The sequence below is a fragment of the Aquarana catesbeiana genome, linkage group LG11 (genome assembly GCF_042186555.1).
Source record: "Aquarana catesbeiana isolate 2022-GZ linkage group LG11, ASM4218655v1, whole genome shotgun sequence".
Taxonomy (NCBI): domain Eukaryota; kingdom Metazoa; phylum Chordata; class Amphibia; order Anura; family Ranidae; genus Aquarana; species Aquarana catesbeiana.
This window is the reverse complement of record NC_133334.1, coordinates 39,206,761-39,218,098: the sequence shown is the minus strand read 5'-3', so window position 1 is coordinate 39,218,098 and position 11,338 is coordinate 39,206,761. Positions and strand designations below refer to the sequence as shown.

Here is an 11,338-nt window from a genome sequence, read left to right as displayed (position 1 = left end):
GGTAGCTCAGCAACATTGAGATTTCCTGAAGAGACGCGGAAATTCTGTCAGCGTCTAGACATACCAATGGTCGAAATTCTGGGTTGGTGGGAAAGAATAGTAAGCCAAGATACTACAGAGGACCCACCGGCTTGGAAACCAGTCTTTAAAATGAAAGGCCCAGGAACAAGGAAAAATTAGTCATAAAGAGACTCACAAAAATATAAGTTCGGAATGAAATAAGGAAAAGAGTGGGATAGCTGGTGGGGGAGGGGAGGTGGGGGGCTTGGGGGGAGACGGGGGGGCGGGTATGCAATATCCTATCCCCGGGGGAGGTCTCGGGATCCAAGGATTGCTTCGCTGAGCTCAACCTCTAAGGGGCTAACCGAGGGGCCGGGTGGTGTAAGTGGGGCCACGGTTATTGGGGCCATGAGTTGGCCCGTTACCCCAACGTGGTAGGGAGGGGGAGGGGGTGGTTGGGGAAAGGGTAGGGTAGGGGAGAGGGAAAGATACAGGTGGGAGGGGGGGCTAAGGGGGGGAGGGGGGATGGAAACTTGCATTTACCTCAATGCTTCACACCTCCTAATCTTCTCAGAATAATGTCTCCTTCTCCCCTGATTGAGCTTTTAAGGGAAAAAGAGAAGAGGAAGGGAAAAAGGGAAAGAAAAAAAGGGAAGGGAAAAAAAAAACATATAACGTTAGGGGGTTGAATGACCCCACTAAGAGGGTTAATCTTCTGTGAGAGTTGAAGTTCCTGAAGGCTGATGTGGCACTGCTGCAGGAGACTCACCTGTGGGTGGGCAGTAGTCAAAAAATCTACTCTAAAGATTTCCCAGTCTGGTTTTATGGTGATTCCCTGACTAGGGCTGCAAAAGGGGTCGCAAGAAGGTTTGCCAAGGAAGTAAAATTCGAGCTCGAGGCCAGAATGACTGATCCCGAGGGGCGATACCTCTTTTTGAGAGGGAAATTAAATGGTTTTGAATGTTCATTGGCAAATATCTATGGACCAAATAAAAAGAAAAATAGATTTATAAGGGGAGTTCTGACGAAGTTTGAAGAATTTAAGAGAGGAGGGGCCATAATTGCAGGGGACTTTAATTTCTGTATGGACCCAGCGAAAGATAATACATCCCATGCACGGGGGACAGGAGAAGGTTGGGTGAAAAAACTAAAAAAGAAGTTGCACCAATATCAACTGGTTGATGTTTGGAGGATGCAACATGAGAAAGTACGAGATTACACATATTATTCCCCTGTGCAGGCGATATTCTCGAGGTTAGATTTTTTCTTAACAGACCATAGGTTACTGGAAATGGTCACTATTGGTTCTATGACCTTCTCAGACCACGCGCCGATTAACCTACAGATAGAAATCGGGGAGCAACAGAAATGGGGTAATAGTTGGAAATTAAATGAGGACCTACTGCATGATAAAGATATAGATACGAGAATAAGAGAAGAACTAGAGTGGTATTTTAAAATTAATGGGGCAGGGGAGGTAGCCGAGGCAATAGTCTGGGAGGCTCATAAAGCCTATATAAGGGGTATCTTTATGATGGTTGGGGCTGAGAAAAAGAGAAAAATGATGAAAGATAAGATAGCTCTGACAAAAGAAATTTATGTGTTAGAACAATAACACAAAAAATCGGGGGAGTGCGCGGTTTTGGCAAACCTTCATAAGAAGAGAGAGGACTTGAGGAACCTGGTAGAGCAAGAAACACGTAAGGGGTTTAATTTAACGAAGAAAGAAAGATATACAAATGGTAATAAACCTGGCAAATTGCTGTCAGGGGTTGTGAGAAAAAAGAAATCTATTATCTTTATTGTAAAAAATCAAGACTAATACGGGAGAATTTAGGCATAAAACCAGCGACATCGCGAAAGTCTTTCAAAAGTACTACGGCGGGCTATATGCAATAGGAAAAAACAACTCGCAAAAAGCCAAAGAAATAAAAAGAGAGAGAACAAAAAACTATTTAAAAGAGGCTCGATTACATAAGATCACGGACCAGGAAAAGAACCGGTTAGAGGCCCCTTTCACTGAAGAGGAACTTAGGAAAGCTCTTCAGGAAACCCCAGTGGGTAAAAGCCCAGGGCCCGATGGGCTGACAGTTTTATACTACAAAAAATACCAGGACCTACTTGTTCCCAGGATGTGCTCATACATGAATGGGATCGGGGACAAATGGGAGATAAGAAGGGAAGCATTAGAAGCCAACATAGCCATCATCCTGAAAGAAGGCAAAGATAACACGTTATGCTCCAGTTATAGGCCCATAGCACTCCTAAACGTTGACATAAAACTATTTGCCAAAATATTAGCCGAAAGAATGAAAACAATAATTAATGAGACTATTCATCCAGACCAGGTAGGTTTTTTACCAGGCAGAGAGGGGCGGGATAATGGTATCAAAACGTTATTGGTTGTTCAGGAGATTAAGAAAAGTGGAGCCCCAGGTCTACTCCTGTCAATTGACGCTGAAAAAGCCTTTGACAGGGCAGACTGGGGCTTCATGTGGAGCACACTCGAGGAAATCGGCTTGGGAGAGAGAATGCTTAATTGGATTAGGGCTCTGTATTCTCACCCCACTGCGAAAGTCAAAGTAAACAGCACCCTCTCTGACACATTTGAAATGAAGAACGGAACTAGGCAGGGATGCCCACTTTCCCCTCTACTGTTTGTGATAGCCCTGGAACCCCTGTTAAATAAGATCAGGAGGTGTCCGGACATTGGCGGGGTTAAAGTGGGCAATGAGGAGTACAAATTAGCTGCTTATGCGGATGACGTTTTGTTCTACGTCACCCGCCCAAGGACCACCCTTCCAAACTTGGTATCAGCCTTAAAAGAATATGGGCAACTCTCCAATTTCCGGGTTAACCCAGATAAATCCAAAACGCTGGAGATTAATAAAAATAGTAATGGGGATACTACATATCAAAAATATTTCCCCTTCAGATGGGGATTAGAAGAACTAAATTATTTGGGAGTTAAAAACACCCCAACAATAGAGTCACTATTCAAGGCTAACTTCATCCCACTCCTTAATGAGATTAAGAAAGAATTTAATAAAATCTCAAGAGGTCAGCTTTCTTGGGGGGGAGAGAATAAATTTATATAAAATGATAATCTTACCCAAGATTATTTACAAAATGCAAATGCTTCCAGTACCACTGCCACTGGGTTATTTTAATACTTTGCGCGCTATGCTGGTGAAGTTTGTCTGGAGAGGGAAAAAACCTCGTATAAATTTTACACAATTAACTAAGGATAAGACAAAAGGGGGTTGGGGGGCACCTGACATCAAGAAATATTATGAGGCAATCACCTTATCACGCGTTATAGAATGGGTTAAAAATAATAGAGAAAAACATTGGGTGGAAATAGAGAATAGTAAGAGTGAAGTAGATTTAGGTAAGATAATATGGACCCCACCACATAGAAAATTGAGCACGGGAACATCGGAGAGCACTAGACACGTAATAAAAATTTGTGATAAATTACATAAAAGGGAAAAATGGGAATTGAACTCACCACTGATACCACTTAAAAATATAGAATTTTTCACCCCTGGGAAGGAGGATATGTTTGGGAAGTGGATATTGAAGGAAGATGCCCAATTAAACGATGTCATGAGACAGGGTAATATTTGTACATACCAAGAACTAAAGGATAAAGATACATGGTTCATTATAAGCTGGGACCGCCCCCTGCTCGAGTCCAGCCGAGTGGGGACCGTGCATAGCCGAGGTGAGGGGCTTATTTTCCTGCGGGGGGGGGCTTTCCTGCCGCCCCCCTCAAAGTGCCGCCCTAGGCCTGTGCCTTGTTGGCCTAGGCCAAGACACACCACTGGTGTCAGGTAATAGAAAATAAAGGAGATGATTTGATTTATTTATTTTATTATGGTCTCAATAAAAAAAGTAATACTAGATAATTTTAGATGTGTTTAAGTAATTTCTGGCACCTACGCAGATAAATAATTAGTTCAAAGTGGAATTATTCATTTGGGACATACAATCCCAAGGAATTACAGTAGCTATTCTTGTTTTAATGCAGCTACATAAAACAAAATATCGCTTTAAAACAGCCCATTGATCTTTCAGGCATGCCATATTCCTGAAAGCGGCTTACCTTTTTGGTTTGTTAACATTTTCATTAAATGAATATGTTTTTATTATGATGTAATTGGAACTATTCATCATTTAATATGTGATGTTACATGTCATTTTATTAAAAAGAATTTATTGGCTACAGGGTTGATAATCTGCTATTGCATTAGAGTTTTTTTTTTCTCTTCTCTTGGAACTAGTTGTTTGTGATCGTCTACTACTGAATGCTTACGTCTTTCATTTTTTATGTTTTGTTTTTTTATCTGTGTCAGTTAGTGTCAGTGTGTTTTAGGTAGGATAAAAAAAGTCAAAATGCACACCATTGTTTCTGGGCTGTGCTATGGGTACAAACATCAAATAACATACACATGTGTGGTATCGCCGTGATCATCAGGAGCAGGAAAATTTATTTTGGGCTTTTCTTTGGTGGAAGGTTATGGCGGTAGCAAGAACTATACAGCTAAATACATTTTTTTTTTTTTTTACTATTTTAGGCCAGTTTTCCTTTGATAATAGAAAACTGTCAGGAGATATCCTTTACCATTTACCACCAAATGAAAGCCCGATTTGTCCTGAAAAAAAAAATAAGTTACTGTATAATCTACCTCGATGCACAAAGTAGATGTAAAGATATATACGGTTTTACTAGCACATGTCAAAGTTGTAAAATTGTGCTTAGGCATTAAGATTTGTTTTACCCTTAGGCGGGAAGAAGTTAAATAGCAAGGCAAGGCCTAAACTTACAAGAGACAAAGAGCACAAGCTGGGGAATTAAGATACCGTAGAGGATAGAGGGGTTTAAAAGTGGTCAGCAGCAAGACTATTTTAATTATGGATATTAGGTCTAACTGGTATGAGCCTAACTTCTATTTTATTTATGGAAATAGAGAGCTGCGGTGGATTTGATTGATATAAAGTGGTTTTGGTGCACACTGATCTTACTGTTTTAATTTCTTGCAAATGATGCAGCGGTGTTCTGTGACAAAAGGCTGCACAGGTTGCTCCAAAAACAAATGGCCAGTTTGAGATCCCCATGCTTAAAAAAGGCCCTATCAAAAAATAAATAAAATAAAAACCTGAAAATAACACCCCTAAAAAAAGCTCAATTTAAAAAAAAAAGAAACCCTGCGGAAAAAAATAACCAAAAAAATTGGCCCTATCAACAAAAAACGAATAAACCCTGCAAATACTGTAAATGAAAACCCCCAAATATCCCTCCCCCAAACAAAAGCCCATTTTTGTTTTAAGAGAATCCTATGTCACATCTAACCCATGGTAATGGTAAACCTGGGTTTTAAGCTAAAGCTTTAATAACCTGATATAGGTGTAAAATGTTTCATAGGTAATACAAAACGAAGGATAATTTATTTATTTTATTTAAATCATTATGTTACAGGGTCTCAATAAAGAGTATTGCTAGATAATGTAGATGTTTGTAAGTAATTTATGGCACCTGCTCAGATAAATAATTTGTTCAAAGTTTAATTATTCATTTGGGACATACAACCCCAAGGTATTAGCTATTCTTGTTTTAATTCAGCTAAAACACAATATTGCTTTAAAACAGCCCATTGATCTTTGAGGAATGCCATATTCCTGAAAATTGCTTGCCTTTTTGGTTTGTTAACATTTCCATTAAATGAATATGTTTTCATAATGATGTAATTGGAATTGTTCATCATTTAATATGTGATGTTACATGCCATTTTAGTATAAAGAATTTATTGGCTAGAGGGTTGATAATCTGCTATTGGATTATAGTTTTTTTTTTATGCCTTGAAAAAGTATTCTTACCCCTTGAAATTTTGCACATTTTGTAATGTTACAAACAAAAACGTAAATGTATTTTATTGGGATTTTATGTGATAGACCAACACAAAGTGGCACATAATTGTGAAGTGGAAGGAAAATGATAAATGGTTTTCAAAATTTCTTTACAAATAAATATGTGAAAAGTGTGGCGTGTATTTGTATTCAGCCCCCCTGAGTCAATACTTTGTAGAACCTCCTTTCACTGCAATTACAGCTGCAAGTCTTTTTGGGGATGTCTCTACCAGTTTTGCACATCTAGAGAGTGACATTTTTGCCCATTCTTCTTTGTAAAATATCTCAAGCTCTGTCAGATCTGATGGAGAGCGTCTGTGAACAGCAATTTTCAAGTCTTACCACAGATTCTCAATTGGATTTAGGTCTGGACTTTGACTGAAATCTATCAATAAATTTGATTTTTAAAATTCTTATTGGATTTTTTTTGTAGCAAAAAGTAAAAAAATTGTTTGTTTGTTCAAAATTTTTGGTCTTTTTTCACTTATAGCACAAAAAAATAAAAAAATGCAGCGATGATCAACTACCACCAAAAGAAAGCTCTATTAGTGTAAAAAAAATTATATAAATTTTATTTGGGTACAGTGTCGCATGACCGTGCAATTGTCAGTTAAAGTAGCGCAGTTCTGAATAGCAAAAAATAGCCTGGTCATGTAGGGGGTAAAAACTTCCGAAGGTCACATGGTTATATTTTAAAGTGCTGCGCAAACTATATAAATCCTGTATAATAATAATAATAATAATTCACATCAGACACTGCGGCCTGCAATATAGTTTTGAAATTTTGCTTCACCGATGATAGAGTACACATGTACGAGTGACTGTGGTTGGACAGGGGAGATTTAAAACAAAAAAAGGAGGGCTGCCAACCGGGAGATCATGGCAGTCACAGTCTTGAGACACAAAGCACTCAGCAGGAGACCTGGGCAAATGCAGCCCCTTAATAGAAGTTTGTGCATATACAGTATGATCAAACAAGACTGATTTACTAAAGTCTGAGATGAAGTCAATCTTGGTCTTGTTTACAGTAACCACGTAAGCTCCAGAAGGTTTTGCCCCCTTCATGTTCAGGGCATTTTTTGCTATTCAGCACTGTGCTACTTTAATTGGCAATTGCACGGTCATGCAACACTGTCCTCAAATTAAATTTGTATCATTTTTTCACACAAATAGAGATTTCTTTTTGATCACCACTGGATTTTTAATTTTTTTTTGTGATATAAATGAAAAAATACTAAACATTTTGAAAAAAAAAAGGATATTTTCTACATTCTGTCATTAAACATATTCAATAAAATCAAATTTTGTCATGAATTTGGGCCAAAATGTATTTTGCTACAATTCTGTGGTAAAAACAAATCCCAATCAGTGTATATTACAGTGGCGGCTGGTGCTCCATTTTTTTAGGGGGGCGCAAACAAAATCCCAACCAACCCCCCCCCCCCCCTCCCTTGATGTCACTCGCCCGTGATGGGCCTATAGACACACAGAGGGATAGAATGGATAAGATAGATATACAGATAGATAGATATACAGATAGATATATGCAGTTATATAGATATATAGATAGATAGATAGATAGATAGATAGATAGATAGATAGATAGATAGATAGATAGATAGATAGATAGATAGATAGATAGATAGATAGATAGATAGATAGATAGAGATATACAGAGATGGATAGATAAATAGATAGATAGATAGATAGATAGATAGATAGATAGATAGATAGATAGATAGATAGATAGATAGATAGATAGATAGATAGATAGATAGATAGATAGATACAGATAGATAGATAGACAGACATGTAGGTAGATAGACAGATAGACAGACAGACAGATATACAATAGATAGACAGTTAGCTAGATAGATAGATAGATAGATAGATAGATAGATAGATAGATAGATAGATAGATAGATAGATAGATAGACAGACAGATATATACAGTTATATAGATATACAGATAGATAGACATGCAGTTAGATAGAGATATACAGAGATGGAGATGGAGAGAGAGAGAGAGAGAGAGAGAATGCACAGCATGACTGTAGGACGCAATGCTGGGAGCCCCGTGATTTACACATACAGCAGATGTGTAATGAAGGCTCCAGCACATTTGTCGGGTGAAGGGCTGGAGCAGAGATTGATGCCTGGCAGGGCAGAGGTGAAGCACGGCTCCCTCCACCCTCCGATCACAGACTGAGAGGAATAGGCTGTCAGTGACACAGTACCTTGTCTTCTCCCTTCTCCATTCAAACAGAGCGGCCCAAAACAGGAAGTGACACGCCGCCGGGAGACAGCACCGCCCAGACAGGAAGACACAAAGGAGAATGGCCCAATCAGCGTGTAGAGGCGCACTGCATAGCGCCACAGGGCATCAAAAAACCCCGCAAATGAAGCGTCTTGCCTGCAATCACGGGATTGCATTGGCATGACGCTTCCATAGTGCACCGTGTCCGGCGCCCGCCCGGAACACAGTGCATTTAAAGGAAGTTGTTTTTTTTTTTAAAGGGACATTTTTTTTTTTTTTTTTTGGGGAGAGGGGGGCGGCGCCCATGCGCCCCCTATGGACAGGCCGCCACTGGTATATTATTTAGTCTGTAGAAAAGCTATAGCATTCACAAACTATGGTATACACAGTATATTTGAAAAATTATCCATCCTGATGTACTGTTTCTTGATGTCCTTAAAATCCCAGGACAGTACAAATACAGCCCAAATTACCCCTTTTTGGAAAGCAGACAATCCAAGGTATTTAGTAAGAGACATGGCAAGTTTGTGGAAGTTGTAATTTTTTGGGTCACAATTTTTTCAGTAAATGATAAAATGAACCACTTAATGATCCCCCATATACTGCTGCAGGGTAGCCGGTCTATGTACCTGGTCACACAACTGGGTGGGCTCAGGGCACAGTGCTCTGCGCCACGAGGCCACCCTTTTTTGAAGGCAAATAGAGCCTCAGTCTCTAATCACATGCTTAAAAAAAAAAAACTGTTGAAATCCATGCATCCGGCGCCCTGCATGTAGATTAGGGACCGGGTACATGGATTAGGGGGGCGGTGCCCCTGCGCCCTGTATGGACGGGCCACCACTGTGTATGTCACAGAATGGGTAGGCTGGGGCTAAAAAGCCCAGGAACAGAACAAAACAAATTAAACCCCTTTCCCAGCCTGGGCAGAAGTCTGCCTAGCTGCCTAATGTATAGGCATAGAATAGAAAGCAATGCAACCTGCCTACACACAGCGTAGCCAACAGGTATTGCAAATTGCAAAAACAGAAGGTTTCTATAAAACAGTATGTTAATTACAGGTTAATTTGGTGATTACCAGCCAAAAATCTATTAGAGGCACTGTGACAGACCCAACCAACTGAGCTCTTGTCTATGCTCTGACCAGAAGAAGCAGACAAAGACCCCAGTCTCTTCATGGGCCATAATCAGTGGGTAGGAGGCTTGCCCCTAGTCCCCTCCAAAAGCCCCTGTCCCGATTGGGTCTGTCACAGGTACCAAAAAGTATTAAGGAAGCAAAATCTTTGTTGTCAAGTGTAATAAATATTATTTTTGTAACTTTTTACTTTTACAGAATGGCTTGGATAAATGACACAATCATCAAAGAATTTATCCTTCTTGGACTCTCCAGTAATCCCAATATACAAACCATGCTTTTTGTGATAGTCTTGATCATGTACCTGATCATTTTAATTGCAAATTCTCTTATTATCTTGGCTACGATCACTGATAGCACTCTTCGCACTCCAATGTATTTTTTTCTCACTTATCTATCTATCTTGGACATCTGCTACTCATCCTCACTTATACCGCGGATGCTGAGAGATATGTTGTCAGTCAAAAAGAATATTTTGGTCGGAGAATGTGGTACACAAATGTACATGGCACTTTCATTTGGGGAAACAGAATGTATTCTTTTAGCCATAATGGCCTATGACCGCTATATAGCAATTTGTTACCCTTTACACTATTCTACAATCATCAACAGATCCTTGTGTATAAAGATAGCTGCAGGAGCATTGATCTGTGCATTTCTCTTATCTAGTGTTCCTGTATCCCTAGCCTTAAATGGGGATCTTTGTGTAAATAATGTAATTAACCATTTTTTGTGTGAACTACCAGGAGTCTTATCATTGGGATGCGGGAATGCTAAAATCGTTGAACTTGTGATTTTTGTTTGTGGTATCATTATTCTAATTGTACCTATTAATTTTATTATCATTACCTATATTAAAATACTTAGAGCCATTTTTAGAATAAGCTTTTCTGCAGGACAAAGAAAGGCTTTTTCCACTTGTGGCTCTCATATAACTGTTGTTACCATGTTCTTTGGCTCAGCTATGGCCACTTATATGAAACCTCAATCCGAGGTATCTCCTGAGATAAATAAACTTTTTGCTGTATTTTATGCAATAATTATACCGATGTTGAATCCATTGATTTATACACTACGAAATAAGGAAGTTAAATCATCTCTAAAAAGGTTTTGTGCAGTTGTGTATAGCAGTGGTGGGACAAGGTCATCCAGTGCTTAGGGTGAAGGTGGCAAACTGTGCCTCCCCACATTTTGGAAGAGGATATGGGGCTAATAGAGGCATGGGCTCAGCAATGTATCTGATGTTTTTGGTATCGGCTGAAATAATACCAATGTTTGTGGTAGTGACAAAGAAGAGGCTAACAGTGGTGACAGGGCCGTAGATAATTTTTTTTCCTGGGGGGGGGGGGGGGGGTTCAGGTCTTTCAAACTCAAAGGCATCATTTAGACTTTTATGTTGGGGGAGGTATGATAAAAACATGTGACAGCAGAGTGGGGCCTTGAGGCTTTGCAATGCAGCGCAGCAAAAATGATCCCCATTCAACTGAATAGAACGCAATGCACGTAGTTGTGGTGTGGTAGTGTACTCATTAGTACAGCAAGCCCCTCCTAAGCCCCCTAGTTTTTTTTCGTTCAGCCCGCTGGGTTGAACTAAAAAAAACTCACCATATGAACCAGGCTTTAGATCTCATTCATATGTTCTAAATGGCCATGGAATGGCAAATATACCATGAATACCTCCAGCCAGGATCCCAGATGTTCCAATTTTTGTCAGCTGCTCAGCCTGTTCACCTGAGTGATGGGCTGAAAAGAGCCACTGCTGTTAACATGTATCTGTACATCCAGTGGTCCCCATGGTTAAGCTCCGGGGGACAAAGCAGAATCACACTACTACATTACCACAGGACTCCGTGGATGTGTGGCACCAGGGATGTTTTTTTCTCTCTTCTCTTCAGTGACTACAGGAGCTGGGATGAGCTCCATCCCTTGCCAGCACTTCTGCAGCACATTTGGTATCATCTACATCAGTGGTCATCAACCCTGTCCTCAGGGCCCACTAACAGGCCAGGTTTTATGTATTACCTTGGGGAGATGCAGAC

The 11,338-nt window shown here is 39.9% G+C and overlaps 1 protein-coding gene across 1 annotated transcript; it reads left to right on the top strand.

Annotated features, from left to right (window-relative positions):
• The first annotated feature begins 9,498 nt into the window (after positions 1-9,498).
• LOC141111694 (olfactory receptor 2K2-like) lies at positions 9,499-10,458 on the top strand. The gene has a single exon (XM_073603841.1). It carries the CDS (start codon positions 9,499-9,501, stop codon positions 10,456-10,458), a length of 960 nt encoding a protein of 319 aa, XP_073459942.1.
• The last annotated feature ends 880 nt before the right edge of the window (positions 10,459-11,338 follow it).